Source organism: Phodopus roborovskii, unplaced genomic scaffold, assembly GCF_943737965.1.
Source record: "Phodopus roborovskii unplaced genomic scaffold, PHOROB, whole genome shotgun sequence".
In the NCBI taxonomy this organism is placed as follows: Eukaryota; Metazoa; Chordata; class Mammalia; order Rodentia; family Cricetidae; genus Phodopus; species Phodopus roborovskii.
In genome coordinates this window covers 10,651,043-10,674,010 of record NW_026126546.1, presented here as the reverse complement: position 1 = coordinate 10,674,010, position 22,968 = coordinate 10,651,043, and the positions used below count along the sequence as shown (strand labels likewise).

The window sequence follows — 22,968 nt, the reverse complement described above, 5'->3', positions numbered from 1 at the left end:
GTGTGTGTGTGTGAGAGAGAGAGAGAGAGAGAGAGAGAGAGAGAGAGAGAGAGAGAGAGAGATCAGGAGAGGGTGTGGGATGCCCTGAAGCTAGAGCTAAGGTCACCTTTCTGGACCTTGGTTTATAAAGCCAGGAAGTTGTTAGACATTTAGGTTTGGTATAATCAACACTGAAATTGAACTTAGCACAAGGAAGTCCACAGTTGTCACTTGGCTATGACTAAAGGCTACTCAGCTCCTCGCTGGAGCAGCCAGCAAAAGCCCTGTTACTTGGGGACACTGGATGAAGGGAGTTACAGCTAACCGTTTACCATGGTGACATCTCACCATGCTCAAATGACCTGGCAGCCATCTTATTGTCTGGACATAATCCTCAAGAGGATTCAGATAAATGCGGGCTATTGGGTGGATGCCAGGTGTTTTTGAGATCGAAGAGCAGCTGGGATGGCAGTGAATGAAAGGGGCATATTGGAGATTGAGGATGCTATTCTGAAGCAGGAAGAGGCCACTGAGTATATATAGAATGAATGGGTACTGAAAATGAAAAAGTACTGGGGGGTCCTTGGCACCCCTCTCCCTCTTAGAATGGCAGTTCCACATCTGTAAGGGGATAGTAAGGAGTTACTGTGTTGACGTGACTCAGGGCCTGCTGCCCCATGCCCTTTGGAATGATCCCAGCCTCCCTGTCACATGCATAGATGCACTCCTCATGCACACATTCATTCTTAATCTCTGCTCTAATCTGGCCACCACTTCTGCCAACCAGGGGAGAATTTGCTTGCTGTATAACCTTGGCAGCAATATCCCCTTCTTGGTTTATCACAGGGGAATAACTTCAATCCCCAGGTCACTACATTTTTGTGTTGGGGTGATGCCCACAAAGCACTCATCCACTAGTACCAGGGACATGGCCAGTGCTCAGTCACACATGCAGTTCCTCCATGTTGGGCAGCACACGACTTCAGCAAATAACAAATACACTAGCTGCTGCCCTCTGTTGCACTCCATTCTACAGACACCCTCCCAATGGTCCCATCCCAGAGCCCCTCCAGTCACCACAGCGAGGCTGATTAACAAAAACACATAAAATTCCTTTACTTCGGAGTCTTCCTTTGTAGGAGGAAGATGGAAATAAAGGAGATTTAATAAAAATGGCATAATTAGTCAAATACTTCTCGGTTAGGCTCTCTTGTGCAGAGACCAGCCCCTGCCAGCTAATAACCCCAGGGGACCCCAGGGTGGCACCAGGCATGGCTAGGGAAGGCTAGGTGCCAGAGGCTCCCTGGCCGGCCTTTCTGCAGCAGGAAGCCAGATGGGAAGATGGGTAGGGTGCATCACCACCTTAGGAAGTCCCTAAGGAACTTCCAGAGCTTAGTGACCCAAAGATTGGCGCCAAGGTCAGACAGGTACTGGATCTCAGGCGTGAGCATGCGCCGGCAGAGCTGCTCGTGATGCGGCCCTATGCTCTTCTTGAGGTTGTAACCCAGGATGGACTTGACGCCTAGGGGCTGCCAGGGTTGCATGGCCGAGTCCTGGATGGCCTCGGCGTCCACCGCCTGGCCGCCATCGATGCAGATGCGGCGCATGCGCTCGTTGGCTTGGCGCAGCTCGGTCACCTCGCGCACCATGCGCTCGCGCCCGAAGGCCTCCACCTTTCGCCAGAAGCTGGCGTTGAAGTGGCGGTAGAGGCGCGCGTCCAGCAGGTTCCAGGCAGTGGCCCGGCGGTACAGCTCGCCCGAGAGCCGCGGCACCGGCGAGTCGCGCCGCGCGTTGAGCTTGAAGTACAGCATGTCCTCCAGGTCCCAGCACAGCAGCTCCCGGAGCAGCACCAGGGACTCGTCGAAGTACTCCTGCAGCAGCACCAGGTGGAAGCGGCTCTCCACCTCCAGGATGTGCTCCTGAACGCGCGGGCTGCCCGGGTCCAGGCCACTGTCGTAGCCCAGGTCGAAGAAGAGTAGGTTGCGGAGGTAGTGAGCATTGTAGCCGCTCGGGTCGTAGTAGCGATCAGGGTCCTGAAGGAACTCTGCCAGCTTGTCGCGGCTCGACAGCTTCCAGGTGAGCGGCACCACGGACCCAAAATAATGGAAGGAGGACTCGAAGAGACGCGCGGGGTCGCGGATGACCGTGATGAAGGCGGCGCCGGGCCGCACCAGCCCACGCACCTCTTCGTAGTGGAAGCGCATGTGGTTGCAGATGATGTTGAAGCATGCCCCGGGCCGGTAGTCCTGCACCAGGCTGCGTGCGAAGTAGGACGGGTAGTGGAAGTCGTTGCGGCCATTGGGGAAAGCGAACTTGAGCCCATGCTTCTGGCCGAAGCGGAAGAGGATGTTGAGCAGCGTGCTGCTGGCGGTCTTGTGCGTCTTCATGAACACGATGTCTCGCCGAGGTTGGCACCCTCCGGCAGAGCCGTTACCCGGGGTGGCCGCCCCTGGCTCACTGGGAGCAGGGGAGCAGGGTGCTGCAGTCTCCGAGGTCCTGGGGGAGAGAGAGGGATGGAAGGAGGTCAGGTGGAATAGCCTGGCAGCTATGACCGGCTAATGCAGCCCTGCAGGTTTGAACTCATTGCTTTGTGGGTGCTAGGCAAGCATTCTACCAACTGAGCTGAAATTTCCCCTGCCTCTGTGTGTGTGTGTGTGTGTGTGTGTGTGTTGGGGGAGGGGGTTGTTTTTTTTTTAAATCAGTTATTGGCAATATCTTTCAGATAATCTTAATACCACAAACTATGGCAGAACAGTCTTATGAAGAGATGGGATAATCTGGTCTTTTATGAAGAGAGAGAGACACAGTCACATAAGCCCAAGTTTGAAAAGTTTGAATCCAGGCCCTGTACCAGATGAGTGTTCCGGGAAATCATACTCCATCTCTAGCCTGGCCCCACTGTGGCCCTGGCCAGAGCTTCGGATTATAATCCAAGCATTGTAGGGATCAGCTCATTTGGTACAGGACTTGTCACCCAAGCACCAGGACCTGGTTTGATCCTTAGCATCTTGTCAATGGAGAATGGTGATGCATTCCTGTAAACCCAGCTCTTGGGAGGTACAGCCAGGAAGATTAGAGGTCCAAGGTCATCCCTGGATTCATAGGGAATTTGAGGCCAGCCTGGGCTACATGACAGAGTGTCTCAAAAGCAAAACAATAAGAAAAGTGCACATATTGTACTAAACTCAAAAAAAAAAAAAAAACCCAAACAAACAAAATCCAAGCAGTGGACACAGTGTTAGGTGACATTCCTGCTCTGTGGGGCAGGCTCTGCCCTTATCTCCTCCACTTCACTGAGGTACACACTGAGGCTTGGGTTGTATTAGAAGTCAGGCATCTTCTGGCCTGTCCTTGGGGTTCTGACAGGATACGCCCTCAGCACCCTACCCACCTCCTCTCTCTCTCTCTCTCTCTCTCTCTCTCTCTCTCTCTCTCTCTCTCTCTCCTGCTGCTCCAGTCTCCAGAGACAGGTCTCCCCTCCAACTAGCCTTTTCACATTCCGTTACCCCTAATAAAACAACACAAAACAAAAATTCCTCTACGTGAGCTCTGTCGCGTGGCATCTTTCCCTTGCATGCCTCTTTTTAAAATTGCAACAGGTTGCACCAAGAGTTCTGCCAGAATGTCTGCCCAACACAGCATGGTGCAGGTGGCACAAAGTGGCTGTCTAGAAGGAAGCTTCGCTGGTAGATCATGTCCCCTTTCCTGCCCCCACTGTTTGGCGTCACTCACGTGAAGGCCATGTTGGAGTGGAGGGGGGGTGCCACATAGGAGTAGAGCAGCAACAGGAAGCTGGTAAAGAGAACTCCCAGCAGCAGCCCCTTGGCCTTGGACTCCCAGGGCTTCTTCGGCAGCAGAGGCATCTCAGGCAACTGTTAGGGACGGGAAGAACAGAACAGAAGTGTTAAGAGGTTAGTCTCAGAGAGTCCCTACAGCTGCCAGGGCTCACAACAGGGGGCTGCTTCTGCCAGCTCTTTGGACTCCCAGGCACGACCCTGACAGGCCTGGAGCAGTTAGAGAGGCAGAAGACAGCAGGCTCAACTCAAGGAGAGGAGGCAAATGGTCAGAGAGAAGGTTCTGCCTAGCATGGTTGTAACTTTAGCTGACTAGTAAGGACACTAGGCCTGTTGGACTTTACAATGAATGCATTCTGAGGGACTGAAAGAGAAGAACCCTCTTAGTCCTCTTAGAGCCTCAGACCCTGATCATACAGAAGGCAGAGCCAACCTTCCCTGTCCACCGCACCACTCTCCCTGCTGCAATTAAAAAAATATTTATAGTTATGTTCCAAATACTGTATGACTGTACTTATATTAAAAACTGCCAACTCAGCTGGGTGATGGTGCACACCTTTAATCCCAGCCTTTGGGAGGCAGAGGCAGGTGGATCTCTATGAGTTTGAGGCCAGCCTGGTCTACAGAGTGAGCAGCCAGGGCTACACAGAGAAACAAAACAGACAAAACCACTAACATTTTTTGTTGTTGTTTTGTTTTTCGAGACAGGGTTTCCTCTGTGTAGTTTTGGAGCCTATCCTGGCACTCTCTCTGTAGACCAGGCTGGCTTTGAACTCGAAGAGTGCTGGGATTATGTCTTGCTGAGTTTTTATTGTGGGATTTCTTTGTTTGTTGAGGGGGAGGGTTGATCTGGATGCAGGGCCTTATCCACAGGAGACAGATGTGAGTGGTAATGGGTAAGGTCCAAGCTTCAGAGCTGGAATCCAGGAGAGAGCTGAGGCTGGGGATGGAGGGAGGTGTAAAGCCAAGGTCTGAAACTTTCCACTTCTCTCCCAGCTGATGCTCCCAAGCCCCCGAGGCTGCAGGAGGTCATACACGCTGCCCCATGACCACATGCGTGGCATGCTACCAAGTGCATCTGGAAGCAGCACCTCCAGGCAGCCTCACAGGAAAGTTACCTGAGGTGCCCAGGACTGCTTGCCGAGAGGAGCCCTCCAGGCCCACCCCTAGAAAAGGTGGCAGCATTTGCTGAGCCTGTGGCTCCTTAACTAGGAAGTTTGCCTCACAGAAAAAGACAGAGTGGAGCAATTATCAGAGGAAAACACCACACAGGAGGGGCTTCTTCCTTCCCCGTGACCCTGAGAGAAGTGTGGCTCATTCTGTAAGCTGGGTAAGGCTGGGGAGAATGTTTCCAGAGGGCAGTGTGGCCAAATGAGGTCTGCTGACCTGTCCCTACAGACCAGTGTATAAAGCATACAAAGTCATGTGTGCCAATGACAAAGTGATTAGAAACAGAAAGAGAAAACTTCAGTGAGCATCAGCAAGGGATGAAAGGGACATCATATACATCATATATACCAGGCCCGTTCCCAGGAGTCATCTATAGATGAAGAGAAAAAAAGAGAAGTGAGCTAACCTGAAAGCAACACGATCTAGTTGCTTGCTAACAATCTCGAGGCTCTGGGTCAATTCCCCAGCATTGGGGGAGGGGGGCGTGGCATCTGTTAGACTGGGCCAGCCTTAGCTACATGTTCAGTTGGAGACCAACCTGAACTACATGAGGTCCTGTCTCAACACATCAACAGAAGGCTGGAAAGATGGCTCAGCCATTAACGGTTAGACTCACAACTGAAAATATGAGCGTACTTGCTGGGCTGGGGCTCAGTTCCCAGCACCCATGTTGGGGAGCTCACAATTGCCTGTAACTCCAGCTTCCAGGGGATCTGATGCCCCTTCTGGACACTGTGGGCACATATGCATCATGCATGTGCGTGTGCACACACACACTTTACAATAAATAAATCTTAGCCAGACAAGGTGAAGGTGGTGCACACCTTTAATCCCAGCACATGGGAGGCAGAGTCAGGCGGATCTCTGAAAACTCAACACCAGCATGATCTACATAACTAGTTCCAGGACAACCAGAGCAACATAGTGAGACCTTGCCTCAAAAGCAAACATTCTAAAACAAAACAAAACAACAACAAAAAAAAAAAGCAAAATTAAAAAAATAAAAACCCTAGAAAATCCTAGAGTGATATGCACTACTCCTCCCAGTCCATATATGTACCTAAGCAAAGATAGATGATAGCCTGAGCAAAAGCAAAATGCTGCTAAAGGGCAGTGGAGAGTGAGTGTGCTTTATCAGGGATGTTGCTGCTTTTGTACTTTTTATTTTGGGATATTTGCATATGTACAAAGAGCTATCTTAGCGGGGCTGGGGAGATAGGACAACTGCTAAAATGCTTGCTAATCAAGCATAAAGATGAGTTCAGTTTTCCTAACATCCACACTAAAAAACAAAAGCCAGGTCAACAGTATACTTGCCCTAGTGCTCTGCCTAGGGAGGCAGAGACAGGCTGACCCTGGAGCTCAGTAGCCGCTTAGCCAGTCAGGGAGTTCCATGTTTAGTGAGAGACGCCTAAAAAAGTGTGGTGGACGGAACTGGGCAAGGTGGTGCACATCTTTAATCCCAGCACTTGGGAGGCAGAGGCAGGTGGATCTCTGTGAGTTCAAGGCCAGCCTGGTCTACAGAGTGAATTTCAGGACAACCAGGGCTGTTACACAGAGAAACCCTGTCTTGAAAAACAAATGGGGCCTGGAGAGATGGCTCAGAGGTTAAGAGCACTGGCTAAGAGCACTGGCTCCTCTTCCAGAGGACCTGAGTTCAATTCCCAGCAATCACATGGTGGCTCACAACCACCTATGATGGGATCTGATGCCCTCTTCTGGTGTACAAGCAGATTTTGGGTTAAGGATACTCAGCCTGTGTTTCATATTTCTGTAGTCTAATCTAATCCTCTGAGCCCATCTTGTGGGGGGGGGGGAAAGCTAGAAAACACATTTCTCTAATTTACTCATTCTCACAACGGTTGCATTTTTAAAGGTTGACACATACTACATAATAGGAACAGGGACAATATACTGCCTCTACATCAGGTTTGGGGGTTTGCTCTTTTCCCCCCTCTAAGCGGCGCTGGGATTAACCTAGGGTTTGCAGCATTCCAGGCAAGAACTCTACCGTAGAGCCATGCACCCGCTCATTCTTTAAAGTTTACAAAGTGCAAACCAGATGGGGCTGACACTCGACTGTAATCCCAGGGGAATCTGAGGGTCAAGAGTTCAGGCCAGCCTGGGCTACGTTATAAGACAGTGCCCCCCAAATACCAACCAGTCAGGATGCGGACCAGGAGGGGAAGGTGTGGACCTCAACCTCTCCTTTGTTTGTTTATTTATTTAGAGACAGGGACTCACTTGTAGTTCTGGCTGTTCTGAAACTCATTATGTGGACCGGGCTGGCCTCCAAGTCATTGAGATCCGCCTGCCTCTGTCAACCGAGTGCTGGACCTCGGCACGGGCATCGGATCCCTTGGCTAGGCTTTGAGCCTAGGATCCCCTCGGAATCTGTTTGTGGTCGGTAAATGGGAGGAAAGCTCAGGCTGGGCCCTGGGGAGCCTCCAGAATGGTGAGGTACATTGGCATCGCTCACAGTGTCGGCAGCAACCCGTAGCGGTGCCGGGACTGGGGACCTGCCCATGAACTTCAAATCTGCAGGGTGAGTTCCTGTCAGCCATGAGCCTTCTGCTCCAGGGGGCCCAGCAGAAAGCCAGCTCACAGACCCAAGTTCCTGCCCAGAGCAGGCAGTGAGCCAAGGATAGGGGCTTAGTTTCCCTGGCATTAGAGGGACCAAAATTCTGTCTGGCTCTCGGTAAAGCCTGAGAGCCCACCATGCCCCGGGAACCCCACTCACCAGGGTACTTTCCTGGAACTCTGAGAAGCTGCAATGGTGGCGGTCTGCGGTGGAGGACTGGCAGTAGGGGGCAGACCAGCATCCTAAACTGCCAATCCTGGGCTTTCTGGCCCACCCAGGACAGGTGTGTTCCCCCACCCGTGAAACATCACTGATTAACTCATCCACTCTCCCATTTGGGTTTTCCCAAACCTCACCAGGTCTTTGCGTGTACTCTGATGGAGCCGCTAGAGCCTCTGCTAGCCACTGACTCCACTCGGTGAGCATCACCGTGTTATACCACCACCCCACTTTGTAGATGGGGAGAAGGAGGCTCCAAGAGGTGACCTGGGCTTGGTCAGGGTCACTCAGCAGGTAAAAGCAGGGCAGAATGTTGAGCCTGTGTCTGTGGTGGATCTCCCGCATGCAGCTTCCTGCTGGGATATCTGAATCCTGAGGGATATTACAGGAGCACAAAGAAGGTCAGAGCCTGGGCTCCGTCTTAGGACCATAGGATTGTCTGATGTTGGTGGGCAGAGCTGATGGGCAATATGAAGGGATGCGAGTTGAAGGGACCCTGGTGGCTCCTGAGGTATTCAAGGCTTCCCACCCGCTTGAACTGAGGGAAGCAAGGGGCCGGCTTGGACCCAGGAACCTGGCTTGAGGGAGAAAAACCCCAAAGCTGCCAGGTGATTAACCAGAGCATTAATTATTAATAGCAACACTGATTAACACTTGTCATCACTGTTGACCAGAATCCAGTCCTGCCTCACAGGAGAGGTACCACCCCACCCTGCACCCGCCATGACCAGCTGCAGGTGATTCATCCCAGAGATGCTTGAGCCTAGCACTTGGTGAATGTTTGATAAACGGCAGCATGGCCTGGGCATCTGGGGGGAGTAGCATGGATAAAACCCTTGCTCAGGCAGCTACAGCTGACAATCACACAGAGAGATAGCCTATGGGTGAGACAGATATTCTGTGAGGGTCATACATGACATGTATGTCAAAGGCCCCATGAAGGTTCGTTTAGCTGTGATAGTTTGCTCAGCGCCCACAAGCCCTGGGTTCTGTCTCCAGCACCAAGAATGGCGATAATGATAATGACTATAATATATGTACTATTCTTTGACTGGGTGAGGTGGTTCGTGCCTATGATCCAAGCACTTGGGAGGCTGGGGATTTTGAGTTGGAGAGGCCAGAGAGAGTGGGCTACAGATCATGACCTTGTCTCAAAGAGCCAAATAAGTAAACTTTCCCATGCCCTACCATGAGTGAACCTCACACGGAATCATGTGTGAAAATCATGCACGAACAAGAACATGCATGTAAGAGCCATGCAAGAAAGCCAGAAACAGCCAACACCCAAGCTGGGGATCTGGTTTCAGAGCCCAGCTGTGGAGCCAGGCATAGTGGTACATACCTATAATCCCAACAACTCAGAAGGCAGAGGCAGGAGGGTAGTGAGTTCAAGGACAGACTGGGCTATACAGAAATTAAATATGAGGCAAGCAAGATAGCTCAGCAGGGAAAGGGGCTTGCTACCAAGACTGACAACCCAAGTTTGATCCCCAGGTCCCAGAAGTTATCCTTTGGCCTATGGTAGAGTATTATTTTGAGGTGTGAGACTTTTGTTTATGCTGCATTTGTTTAACTCTGTGAAGCTGTGTTCTTTGCCTGTCTAAAACACCTGATGGTCTAATAAAGAGTTGGATGGCCAATAGTGAGGCAGGAGCAGGAGCAAGGATGGGCGGGGCCGGCAGGCAGAGAGAATAAATAGAAGGAGAAAGGAGGCAGAGAAGAAGGAGAGGAGAACATCAGGGGTCGGCCACCCAGACAGCCAGGGAGTAAAAAGAAAAGTAAGATTTACAGAAGAGAAAGATAAAAGCCCAGAGGCAAAAGATAGATCATTTAAAGTTAAAAGCTAGCAAGAAACAAGCAGAGCTAAGGCCAGACATTGATAACTAAGAATAAGCCTCTGTGTGTGATTTATTTGGGAACTTGGTGGTGGGCCCCAAAAAAGCCAAAAGAGTGAAAAACCTCGAGTAATACTGATCTCCATATTCCCACCTTTCCCATAATAACTAACTAAATATAATTTCTAAGTGTTAAGGCGCACACACGCACATGCACATGTACACACATTCTAGCCTGCTGTGTGCCCTAAACAAGGCCGTTTCCTTCTCTGGGCCTTCATTTCTCCTCCAAAATACAACCAATGTTCTGTCATCATGAGGTCTGAATGTTTCAGATGGAACATGCAGGCACAGGGCTGGCCCAGGACAGATGTTTGCTGAGAAGCAGGGAGGTCAAATCTCAGAGAAGGCAAAAATACCCTCAAGGTCACACAGCACAGGGGAAGTAGGGGGTAGAACTAGAACTGGGTGCCCTACCTCCTCTGCCTCTGGTGGTGACAGACCCAGGTACTAGGACAGATGGTTCCCTTGTCATTTCCCTCATACCTGTTCTCACGGGTCACCCCAGCCACATTTGCCGGATAGCTGGTAGCAAGCCAGACCCAACATCCCCCAGTTCAACTAGGACTGCAGGACAGGAGAAGCAGGACTCACTCCCTACAACCTGCACGCTGTGAAACTTGCCCAAGATGCTGCCTGAGAGCGCTAGAACTGCACAGACCCCATGCCCTCCGTGCTGGGGCAGAAGGGACACACTTACCTTGGGCTGTGACTAGATGCCCCTTTCCTCTCCCAACACCCACACTGCCTTTGCAGTCAGACACAAGAATGCTCCAATGATACCCAGCAGGCAGCTGGTTGGCTCCTTCCATCCGCCTCCAGTGCATTTGAATATTTATGAGCTCCCTCCCAGGGGATAATGAGTGGAATGCCCAGGTGGTGCCCTGGTCTTCTGGCCGCCGTCCTCTGGGGTGATCCCCACCCCTCTTTAGACCCTAAAGCCAGGTAGCTCATTTACCCAAGGGCTCAGCAAATTTCTATGTGCCCTTGGCCCAAGGGCACAGCTACTACACGCTTGAAGGCTGGCGCGGGGCGGAGGGGGGGTGGGCACTGGAAGGTGAACTGATCCACCTATGAGGGCAGCTCATTCAAGCTTCTTGGCTGCTCTGTGGGCCCATCACAAAAAGAAAGTAAGGCAGAGTAGGGAACAGCAAAATCACAAGCCAAATGCGCACCTGCCAGGAGCTCATACCTGAAGATGATCAGACACACCAGGCACTGAAGTTTATCCGCCATTACAGGAGCCCCAGGGTGACAGCTCAGAGGAAGGAAACATGGCATCTTGGAGCACGAAGTCCATCATCAGGGGTGAGCATCATGCTGGGCAGCCTGCCTAAGCAACCACTAGGGTCACACACATAGCCTGGGCCCATTTGCAGGCTTGGGACAGGCTGGAGATACTGTGCGAGCTTTGGACGGAGACACTACCACTAGGTCCCATGCTGCTAGCTTAGCACACAGTAATCTTAGGCTCAGCTCAGCCTCCTCTTAGCTTTGTACCTCCTCAGAAGGACTCCTTGAGTCCGTTCCTTCCTTGATGTCCACACTTCAGAAGGCTCTAAAGACAGGAGATGGCGGTTAACAGTGTAAAGCTGGGATGGTCAAGGTCATCCTCTGTCACCATTCTGTCTACAGAGGCTACCCATCTTAGTAAAGTTCCTCCCTGGGCCTTTGGCTGTTTTGGTTTTGGGCTGTTTTGAGGCAGGGTTTCTCTGTGTAGCCCTAGCTGTCCTGGAATTAGCTGTTGTTGACCAGGCTGACCTTCAACTCAGAGATCCACCTGCCTCTGCCTCCCCAGTGCTGGGATTAAAGGCGTGCGCCACCACTGCCCAGCGCTCCCTGGGTTTTTAAAGAGAAGCTGTGTTTGCTGTTTCTGATATAGTTTGTTCTGTTCCTTTCCAGTGCTCTCCCGCTTTCAAAGCCCAGTCTTGAGGCTCTTTCTCCTAATAACTAGTCCCTAGCAGGTACTTCTGTGTGAGCTGTTTTCACAGACCACCCCTGACATGCCACACCCAGCTGGCCTGGGAGGTGGCTTTATTTTCTTTCTAGCTTTTCTGCCTTCTGGGCTGACCTAACTGAAGACAGCTTTATGGTGTGACTCAAAGCATGAAAGTGATTTATGGAGGTGGACTCTTCCTGCAGTCACCCTTCTCCTACAGGGTGGAGTTCAGGCATGCTAGTAAAGTGGAAGAGGATGCTGGGTTTGGTGGGGAGAGAAATGAAGGAAAAATAGAACTGGACCTTCAGCCCTGTGGAAGGGTTGGAGATGTCTTCCCAGGGATAGATTTCCTCACACTGTGACTGGTTCTCTCTGCTACTATCCATTCTCTCTCTCTCTCTCTCTCTCTCTCTCTCTCTCTCTCTCTCTCTCTCTCTGTGTGTGTGTGTGTGTGTGTGTGTTTAAATGACATTTCATTTCATTTTTGTTTTATTTATTGTTTTTGAGACAGGGCTTTCTATGTAGTTCTAGCTGGCCTTGAACTCTCTCTCTCTCTCTCTCTCTCTCTCTCTATATATATATATATATATATATATATATATATATCAGGATCGACTCAAAATCATAGAGATCCACTTGCCTCTGCCTTCCAAATTCTGGGATTAAAGGTGTGAACTACAATTAAAAAAATGATACAAAGCTAACGGGGCATGGTGACACACACCTTTAATCACAGCACTTAGGAGTCAGAGGCAGGCGGATCTCTGAATTTGAGGTCAGCCTGGTATATAGAGTGAGTTCCAGGACAAATAGGGCTACACAGAGAAACACTGGCTCAAATATATGTATGTATACACACACACACACACACACACACACACAAGAGAGAGAGAGAGAGAGAGAGAGAGAGAGAGAGAGAGAGAGAGAGAAAGCAGTAGGTACTATCAGCACTTGGCTAAGGTGGAGAGGGTTATACAGTTGAGGCCAGCCTGGGCTATATACTGGACCTTGTCCAAAACTTAAAATAAGGGGTGATGTGTGGTGGCTATTGAAGACGCCTAAGTTAACATAACAGTCTGCAGACTAACTACAAGACTAGGGCTCACCCTTACAATAGCCAGGAAAAAACACAGACTGTACCCTCCCGGGGACCAATAAGAATTGAGACAAGTACTAGATGCTCCAGAACATTAAGAATAGCTTACCTAACTTGCATATAGGTTGCCAATTTCCTTGCAGCAATGCTAGTACCAATACTTGTTTGACCAGACTTCTGTTACCACATTCCAGCCAGATCTGGAGTTCAACCCCCATCTGAAACTGGAATTCCCCTACCTCCCCCCATTCTTTACTCCTTAAAAACCCCGCCATAGCTGAGCTCAGAGCTCTCCCTGATTCAACCACTGTGTCAGAATGGACAGAGACCCAAGGTTGAACTTGCAATAAAGGCTGTTTGCTTTTGCATATGAACTCTTGGACTCCTGGTGGTCTGGGGGGGGGGGCGCATCTCATGACATGGGCATAACATTTGGGGGCTCGTCTTGGATTCCCTAGACTCACCAGGACCCTTGACCCATGGAGCTTTCAACTAGCCTATGAGTATCTCTCTCTTTTGCTTGTTTCACTTTGTCTCTATCTTGCATTGTACTTTGTACTCTGACTAGGCCCGTTTCTGACTTGCCTGCAAAAGGTCTAGGCAGACAAACTTGAAAGACCACAGGATGGGGAACTTCCAGGACCCTTCTGTATGGGATTGGATCCCTCTGGTTTCTCTGAATGGATGAGGCGACAAACCATCATCTTGGTTTTGGGGTTTCTTTTGTTTCGTTTTGGTTTGGTTTTGGTTTTCTTACAGTGACCAGGGGCAGTCAGTTTTTCCTCCAGTGGCTAGAAGGAATATGCATTGTTTTGTTGCTTTTGAACTGTTTGTTTTGTGGCTGACACTCGAGACTGACATTATGAGACAGACGCCAAATACTTCCACTTTCTTGACCATTTTCAGGAGTTCTAGTGATTGTCCTTGGAACAGCAGTTTGTCCATGTCTGTCTGTAGTTTTGTTTAGTTGCTTAATTGCTACTCTATGTTTCATATTCAAAAAGAAAAAAAAGGTTTTTTTTTTGTTTGTTTGTTTTGTTTTGTTTTTACAAAAACTGACAAGCTGGGTCTTCCATGGGAGCTGCACCGGCATCTCTTTAAAACCAAATACGCCATGTGGCTACAGAATGCAGCAGTTGGGCTTGTAGGCAGCTTTTCCGATGCTCTCGAGAACTGGAGCCAACAGGTAATTAGGCATCCTGCTTTAAAATTACAGCTGGAAAAAATGTCTGTCTAATGTATAAATGCATGAATGTGGCTGCTACACATGTGTTTATGTCTGGGGTCAAAAACTGTCAGACAGAAGCAACAAGAGTAGAGAAACCAAAAAAATTATTGGTTTATAAATTTATTAGACATGGTTAAAGTCTGTAATATTTGTAACAAAAATGATAACTCAAAACTCCAACACAGGTTTAATAATCCAAAGGCTACATAGGTAACTTTAAAACAAAGACCTAATCCATCAATGTCTATAGTATTCAAATGTGTTAACCTTACTTTTTAACCCCTTAAGTTCTGCTACTGACTGTTTTTGTCAACTGAAATATGTCAATGCCAAACATGGTTTTTATGTTTAAAGGCTCACCCTGAGAAAGACTCATACACTGGAAATCCAAACACCCAAGGTAGACACTGCCCACTGGAGTTAGGGCCACAACTGCTCAACACCAAAAACTGGGATATTTACATTGACTTTAAATAGTCTGACAAACAACTTGGAGTAGTTTTTCACCCTCAAGATTCTAGGGGTCAAGCTGGATGTTGGTGGCGCATGCCTTTAATCCCAGCACTTGGGAGGCAGAGGCAGAGGGATCTCTGTGAGTTCAAGGACAGCCTGGTCTACAGAGCTAGTTCTAGGACAGGCTCTAAAGCAATACACAGAAACCCTGTCTCGAAAAACAAACAAACAAAAGACTCTAGGGGTCAAAAGACCTCTTTACAGGAATACCAAGGGTTACCTGCATGTCAAATGTTTACATATTATGTAAATAGACTTCCAGTCTGTTTGTAGACTATGTTTATGAGTTAAAAGTCTCATCTTAATACCAGAAAAACCTTCAATTCAGAAAGTATTACTTTTATTATAAACTGATAAAGATGATTGAGCCTTAAATTGTTCAGAAGTATACTTATAAGTCATGCTAAGGACTAATGTAATCAAGTACAGAAAAAAAAATGTATCTAGCCTCTTGTATGTTTTCAAGGTATAGCCTAAAACGAATAACTAAAAACAAACAGAAGCAGAGATTTGCTGAATATGGCATTTAAAAGCTTGTGTGACAGCTAGAGACTCTCAGATCCTGTCAGTGACTCCCAAGCTCTCCAAGAAGTCACAGCAACAGACAACTCCACTGGGACCAGGTAATGTAACCAGCTGCCCACTGGGCAGAGTGCCCCAATGCCTTACCTTCTGCCAAGGCTCAGCCCAAAGTGTGGACAAGCAGGACACTCGAGAGGGGATGCCCTGCTTTGCCTAGACAAAGTGAGGCCAATCTCCCATAGTCCTCCTCCACAGGAAATCCTCTCATCATCTGGGCCTGGCAACCAAGACCACTGCCCTGATATGTCTGCCCTCATTGCCATGGAGAACACAGGAGCTTGGGCTATTTGTCTAGGTATATCCTTCTCAGATCTCTGACATTGAAGGCTAATCGAAAAGTAGCTTTGTCAGTTAGACAACTAGGTCTCTTGTTTTAAAAAAAAAAAAAAAAAAAAAAAAAAAAGATACACTGGGCCAGGCATTGGTGGTGTACACCTTTAATCCCTGCACTTGGGAGGCAGAGGTAAGCGGATCTCTGTGAGTTCGAGACCAGCCTGATCTACAAGAGCTAGTTTCAGGACAGGCTCCAAAGCCACAGAGAAACCCTGTCTCAAAAAACAAAAAACAACAACAACAAAAAGACACACTGTATGACTTACAAACTTAAATTAAAAGTTTATCATTACACTGAGATTTCAGAGGTTCAAAGTTTTAATATTAATATAAAAATGTTTGGATAAACTGATAGAGCACTGAGCAGTCATAAGCTCAAGATTTTAAATTTTCTTTGGTTGTATATTCTGAGTATAGATTTAAAGATGTTTTTTTATCAGGCTAACCCAAAGCCATAGTTTTTTTTTTTTTTTTTCTATATCTCCAAAATGTAAATCTGTTCCAGCTGTTTTACAAACACTTGTTAACTTTCTTTACAAATAATGGATTTTAGTAAAATAAAAATACTAATATAATTAGAAATGTATGTAAGCTTCAAGGAGTCAAAAAGGTCATAAGGTTTAAATCCACCTGTCACAAGTCAAATGGAGTCCAGATTAAGTAAAAATAAAAAATCCAAATATAAGGTTTTCTTTTAAGCTCCTAAATTTTAACTTTTGTCCTTAGTCTATATTTGCCTCGGCAGATTTAGCAGACATCATGAAGGGCTGCAAACTGCTGAGTTCTGGACTTGCTGGCAGCTGATGTGAACCAGTCCAGCCGACATGATTGCTCTCTGTCCCTGCACCTGGAACAGCTAATCAGATGCTCCTGATAAATGCCCCATTGCCTAGCTTTGACTGGCCTTTCAGCCTTCCTGGGCCCTGACAACTGACACCCCAACTTCAGCTGGAAGCAGTTACAGAAAAGAGTACATTGTCCCTGTCCCCTTAACAGGTTGAAAATGCTAAGTCAAAGACAAATTCCCTGTGGGAGAAACCTGTTGCTCACATGTCAATAATTCTGAGCTAGCCCAACAAAAGTAAAACCTTTTACCATGAAGAATGAAACTCATTCTGCTGCCCCATCTGGATGATGGGCCTACAACACTGGGTTGACTCCATGTATTCATGGTACAGTCCTAAGTGCAGGAAAGGAGTACCGTGTCATGGTCCATCTCTTCCCCTAGAACCCTTAGACACACAGAACTCATGGTTGTTGAAGTGGGGGAATGAAGAGGCCTCTCTTAACATCAGTGCAGCCATGACAGGCTGCAAACTAACAATACTGGGGCTAGGCCTCACCCTTGCGATAACCAGAAAAACCATAGACTGTACCCTGTGGGGACCAATAAGAATTGAGACAAGTACTAGATGCTTCAGGACAATGTTCTCCGCTTCAACCCTCCTGCCCTGAGCTCCTGCCTCGGCTTTCCCAACAATGGACTGTAACCCGTAAGCTAAAACAAACCCTTTCCTCCACACGTTGCTTTTGGCCATGGTGCTTATCACAGCAACAGAAGCCTAACTAGAACAGAAATTGGGGCTGGAAAACAGGGGTGTGCCTATGGCAGGCCTGGCCATGTCATTTTTGCGGGAGGAATGTGGAAGTGTTTGTAATTTTGAGCTGGAAAAGACATAGAGTGCCCCGAGACTGACTGGCTGTTTTGGGGGAGCTGGAAGACAAGGTAAGCTTCGTGTAGACAGTGGGGGCCTGGCTTGTGAAAGTTAGTTCATGGTTGTTCGTGTGATATTTTAGATTAAGAATCGGTGGGAGTGAAGCCTTTGCTTTACTGGGACAACTGATGCTTGTTAACCAGGGCTGAAAAATCAGGTGTGATTAAGAAAGGACCAGCAGCATTCAGGCAAATCTCCTCAGGGTCAGCACACAGAAGCTGTGGTTCATGGAAGCCAGTACTATATCTCAAGCTGAAAGCCAATTATCCGTGGAGTATTTTTTATCACATAAGAGGGCTCAGCCCACTGTGCACAGTACCATCCTTAGGCACAAAACAAACTGGAATAGACCTTTCATGTCCATTTCACAGACAAGGAAACTGAGGCCAAGAGGTAAATAGAGCTGCCTTAGGACATACTATAAAGAATGAATGTATTCATAAGGGCAAAACTGTACATTTGTCCTTAGGCTAAAGGGTCTAAAATGATACCAGATGTAAAGTATACTTCCCCAGGGAATGGGGGGGATGAGGTCACTTACCATCAATAACACACTTTGATTTGGTAAATATAATGTGACTACATATGCATCCATATTTTACCATAGTCTGTATTACTTTGGAAAAAAGTAAACATTTATAAAGAATGGGCCAGTAAGATGGCACCTGAGTTTGATCCCCAGAACCCACATGGTGGAGGGATAGCCAATTCCTGGAAGTTGCCCTCTGATCCACATATCACACACCACACACACACCCAACAAATTTAAAAATGTAGGTACGTTTATTATCTTAGGAGGAATCAGGCCACACCCTGTTTCAGAGGCAGGCATACTGCTTGTTCCAAACTTTAGTGTCCTGAATCGAAGGCTGGGTACACAGCAGACTGTTTCTTATTGAGAGAGGTTAGACCTCCTGGACCTGCAAGGATCCAGAAACTTCTTCACATTGAGGCTCTCTGGAGTGGAGCAGAGCAGAGATGGGGACTATCACCCAGCAGGGCATTTTGTCTGAACCCAAATTTTCTGGCTCACAGGATCTCTCCAAGCTGGCAGCCCTGACATCTTGTCACCTTACTCTCCCTTGGCTGGAGTTATAATGCCAATATTTCTAGGCCTGGCAGCTGAGATGGGGTGGTCTTTCATGATTCAGATGCAGCTAGTTCCTGTTTATTTGTTTCTTCCTTCCTTCCTTCCTTCCTTCCTTCCTTCCTTTCTTTCTCTTTCTTTCTTTTTGAGGCAGAGTTTCTCTATGCAGCCCTGGTTGTCCTGAAACTCACTCTGTAGACAGGCTGGCCTTGAACTCACAGAGATCCACCTGCTTCTGTCTCCTGAGTGCTGAGATGCACCCATCATCAGTTGCAGTTCTTAATGTTACAATGCCATTTGCTCCTTGTCTGGTCTCACTGTGTAGATCAGTTCACTATGTTCCTGACTGACTTCAAACTGGCTATCCTCATGCCTCAGCTTCCCAATGCTAGAAATATAGTGGTGTGCCACCATATCCAGCATCCTATTGTTTCAAAGGGCAAACACACAATCACAACACACACACACAATGGTATTATATGCTAGCCCCATGTATTGAGTGGAGAAATGGGCCCAGTAACCATGGCAAAGCCATAACTTGAAACATATTCACAGCTCTTTCTGAGATACTCCCCTGCCCATGCAAAGTCGACTCCCCTCCTGGTAGCAGGTCCAAGCCCCAAAGCTGCTCTAGTGGGAAGTAGCAAGTCACAGATCCCAGCCAAAAGTCAAGCCACTATCTTAGTTCTCTAAATACATAGATTTCCCAGGACTGAGCATAGAGGAGTCAATAAATAATCAGTACTTTATAATATTCCTGCCATACTATTTATAGTCTGAAGATACATTTGTTTGCATAAACACATGGCATGGTAGAAAAGTTTTACAGAGGCCTTGCTGATGCCACATACAATGCCCGGATAAGCACACCCACTGGTCCATTCCTGCTCAGGATACCCTCAGTTCAGCCCACCTCCAGAGCTCCCCAGTAGGGTGGTCTCTAGCAAGAGGCTTCCTATTTCCTAACAGAAATGCAGCCATGTTCTCTCTTGCTGGGAAGATCAAAGAATGTGAGGCATGCAGAGTCCTTGCCTCAGTGCCTGGCACACAGCAGTGGACCTGGTTATGAGGATGGGCCCCTTAGATCCTTCTAGATCAATGTATATGCCACCCTTCCCTTCCAATGACTGTTTCCCAGGTTTGATACCCAACTTGCCTCAACACTCACATTCCATGCTCAACAAAATTAAGGCAGACAGGAGGGCTTTCCCAGTGTTCCAGAAAGCCAGGGTTTTAATCTGGGCCTAATTTCTCCGCCCTGGAGATAAGGTATGGCAAATCGGGCGACTCTTGGAAAATTCTGTGAGGTCCCACCTGATGATTCCAGAGGTCTCCGGTCTGGTGACCCTTGGGGACACAGCTGCTCCATCCTCCTTCGTCCTCTCCAGAGTCATTCATATTTCTCATGGAGGCAAAGCAAAGCAGGTAGTTTGTCAGGCTGGGTGGTGGCACACACCTTTAATTCTAGCTCTTGGGAGATAGGCAGGCAGATCTTTGATTTTGAGACCAGCCTCTCTACAGAATGAATTTCAAAACTGCCAGAGCTATACAGAGAAAACCTATCCCGTCACAAGCCACAGTCTGGGTCCAGAGTCCCACCATTTGCGGGCCATTGCCCTTCTGCTCTGTGCTCTGAAACCCAGTGACAGGCACTGTGGGAGACAGACCTATCCATTGCTGGATGACAAGTAACACAGAACCCAGGAAGGGAAAGAGATGCCCAGGAAGCAGGCACTCCAAGTCCACATGGAGCTTTCTTTAGGCAGAGTTATTCCCAAGCAAGGAGACTATGAAGCAGTCAGAGGCAACATCTGCTAACACTGTGGTTTCTGCTTCTGAGGTAACAGCTCGCTCACCTGTGTCAGGCAAGAGGGTCCATGGAACCCAGGAAGACCAAAGAAGCAAGACCACAGTTGTTGGGCAGAGGAGTCCTGAGTAGGGCTGGGTCCTGAAAGGAGGGTCACAAAAAATTCCTGTGGCCTGGAGTGAACCCACCCACTTCTGAACTGTGTGGCCTTCGGGCAGTCACTCATTTTCCCCATGCAACCGACTTGTTTGATCCTGGAATTCCACATCCCTCTAGATGAGTAGCAAGGGCGCCTTGTAAGGCACAGTGCACGGAAGGTTAGGGGGTGGCTGTGCTGCCCGAAAGACCCTCTGGACCTAAGCTCACCCCCTCCAAAGAGGAAAAGGTTGAGTTCTTCTGATTGGATCACCCTCCACACCTCTTTCCTCTAGATTTCCATGGCACTCTTACATCACCACAGTAACGTCAGGTGTCAGGTGTCAGACCTGCTGCCCTTCCTAGTGTGGGTTGCTGCAGCCAAATGTGTGCCTGTCACCATAGACAGCTCGGGAAGGAGGAGGGGCTTCACAGTGCCCTGTGCTGGCCTTTCGCTAAGGGAGTAGACCAACCTGCAGAACTCTTTATGGAGCACCGGCCCAGGACTCCGGAATTGTGCAATTGCATATAGGAGCTACCCTGTCCTATCTGTCCTTAGTGGCTTCATCTCTTCAGGGGAACGTATCCGAGGAGCCTTCCCCCAAGCGTAAGAGTCTGTCACTGCCATGGCCCCCAGTCTCTGCTTTGATAGCCCCTCCTGGGAAAGGCAGGTAAAGAGAGATCCCTGCTCCTCCTTCTCTACTAGGGCTCAGGCCACCGTGTCCAAGAGGATTAATCATTGATGGACTCAGTTTCAGCAGAGTGCAGCAACCAGCCTTCTCAAGCCCCACCCATCCCACTTTCAGGACTCCGGGGTCGGTCGGGGCGCGCGCGGGATGGAGTGTGGGGGGAGACCCAGAGCAGGGCGAGCAACCAGCCTGATCCTGTAGGACACAGGGCCGGAGAAGCAGCTCTGCAGCAATCCTATACCCCTGGCTGGGCGAGCATGAGATCCCAGTTTGGCTGAGGCAGCATAGGCGGGTTGCTCAGGTAGTAGACTGAGGCAGGGCACAGCCAGCGTGAGTGCTGGACCTCCCGACATACCTTGGCCCGGTTCTCCTTGGGCTGGGGAGGCAGGGGTCGCCCCGGCCCCCGCCGGGGCGCTCACTGGGCGGCGGGGCGTACTCGTCGGGGCCCTGCGCTCTGCCAGGCCTGGTCCATGCCCCCGCCCCGCCGCCGCAGCGGCTGCCGCACCCACTCTCGCCACTCTCGGCCAGGTGAGGCCAGCAGCCTGGCCCGGCCCCTGGCGCCACGGCCAATGGGCGCCACGGCCCCCTCCCCCCTCCTGTCCCCTGCGCGCCTGCCCGAGAGGCACAGAAGCTGTATTCAACTCCCTGGGGCGCAATATCGCGCCCCCGCCGCCCGCTCAACAAGGCCCATTTGTCTCCAAGGGGCCAAGGGGACCATTGTCCTGCCACCAGCCCCAGAAGGGAATAGAGGGTGCCTGGGTCTTGGTGGTAGTGTTGGGGAGGGGAGACTGGGCTCAGGGAAAAGGCGGCAGGACTAGGTGCCAGCCTTTTATTGAGAGCACTGGAGCTCCTCGGGATCCAGTGGAATAGGTCTTGCTAGCTCCCTCTGTGGAAGTCAGGAACACATTTTTGGTACCCAAGGAAAACATGTGAAGAGCCAGGATTCCTGGGCCGACCCGAGAAAAGGTTTGGCTCCAAAGGGTCCTGTCACTTAACCGGTTCATCTAACTTCCCTTCGGATGATGCCCATCCCTAGGAGGGCTGGGCAAGAAGGAAGTGGGTGCCTGTCTAGGTTCAGACTGTCCTTCATCCCAAAGTAGAACCAAGGATGAGAGCTAGTCTGGGGTTCGCGCCAGTTGTGGGCAGTACAAAACCGGCTGGTCATTGAGTGGAACATGGGCCACGTCAGAGCCCACTGCCCCCGACATTTCTAGGCAACTCTGGAATGGGGAAAATTCCACATCAGCCTAGCTGCCAGGCATTCTTCCATATCTGATGGGCTTGCCTTTGTCCATGTGGGCCTTAGATACACATATACCCATGCAGGCCTGAGTCATCTCCTGGGCCACATGCTGTGACTCCAAAAGTCCCAACCCTTTGGTTCCTGCCTCCCTCAACTGCCATGCCAGGGCTGGCGTCAGTCAGAGCCCTCTCGTCTCACATATATAGTGAGACCATACGTTTGGAGGACCCTGGGTTCTTGGGTCCACAAGCCTGCTAAAATTCGTGCCTTCCTCTTCAGGGCGGGTGCAGCCACTGTGACAAAACAGGCAGTCCTGGCCATCAGGTCCTTAGCTTCAAGGACAGAGCCCGGTCTACCCTTTTAAGGGATCCCAGCCTCTGGGGAGTGGCTTTGGGAGTCCTCTGGCATCCTGGAAAGGACTGTTCCAGGTAAAGGCTAGCAGCAGCAGCAGCAGTTGGAGTAAGGGGGGAAGTGGGACCCTGTAAGGCAGGGCCACAAGGTTATAAATTGGGATACCAGCAGTGGCCACACCTGGATAGAAAGCTAGGCTATCCCTACCCTTAGGCCTCTTCCCTCACCTCTCACCAGCTTTGTGGGCTGCTTTCATGTGTCAGCTTGACACAAACTGGAGTCATCCGAGAGGAAGGAGCCTCAGTTGAGAAAACACCTCCATAAGACCCAACTATAAGACATTTTCCCAACTAGTGATCAATGTGGGAGGGTCCAGCCCATAGAGGGTGGTGCCATCCCCAGACTGGGTTCTCTAAGAAGGTGGGTTGAGCAAGCCAGTAAACAGCACTTCTCCATGGCCTCTGCATCAGCTCCTGCCTCCAGGTTCCTGTCCTGACCTCCTTCAATAATGAACAGCAATATGGAGATGTAAGTCAAATGAACCCTTTTCTCCCAACTTTTTTTTTTTTTTTTTTCCTTTTTTAGGTTTTTCAAGACAGAGTTTCTCTGTGG

General features: G+C 49.3%; 1 protein-coding gene across 3 annotated transcripts; it reads right to left on the bottom strand.

The window, feature by feature from the left end:
- Positions 1–1,070: 1,070 nt before the first annotated feature.
- Gal3st1 (galactose-3-O-sulfotransferase 1) lies at positions 1,071–21,169 on the bottom strand. Of its 3 annotated transcripts, none has more exons than XM_051200351.1 (3): positions 21,118–21,169; positions 3,712–3,851; positions 1,071–2,475 (listed from the first exon to the last, which is right to left on the bottom strand). In XM_051200351.1, the coding sequence occupies exons 2-3, from the start codon at positions 3,840–3,842 to the stop codon at positions 1,335–1,337; spliced, it is 1,272 nt and encodes a 423-aa protein (XP_051056308.1). In that variant the 5' UTR covers positions 3,843–3,851; positions 21,118–21,169; the 3' UTR covers positions 1,071–1,334. The 3 variants fall into 3 exon arrangements, with proteins under 3 accessions (XP_051056308.1, XP_051056307.1, XP_051056309.1); XM_051200350.1 differs by lacking the exon at positions 21,118–21,169 and adding an exon at positions 19,446–19,682; XM_051200352.1 differs by lacking the exon at positions 21,118–21,169 and adding an exon at positions 10,339–10,524.
- Between the last annotated feature and the right edge of the window lie 1,799 nt (positions 21,170–22,968).

What these genes read in the sequence shown, in the direction of transcription:
- Gal3st1 (XM_051200350.1), bottom strand. Translation starts at nt 19,538, where the DNA reads ATGAGAAATATGAATGACTCTGGAGAGGACGAAGGAGGATGGAGCAGC. An exon ending in GAGACCTCTGGAATCATCAG is followed by an intron (nt 3,852 to 19,445) that starts GTGGGACCTCAC and finishes CGTCCCTAACAG; the next exon opens with TTGCCTGAGATGCCTCTGCT. An exon ending in CACTCCAACATGGCCTTCAC is followed by an intron (nt 2,476 to 3,711) that starts GTGAGTGACGCC and finishes TCTCTCCCCCAG; the next exon opens with GACCTCGGAGACTGCAGCAC.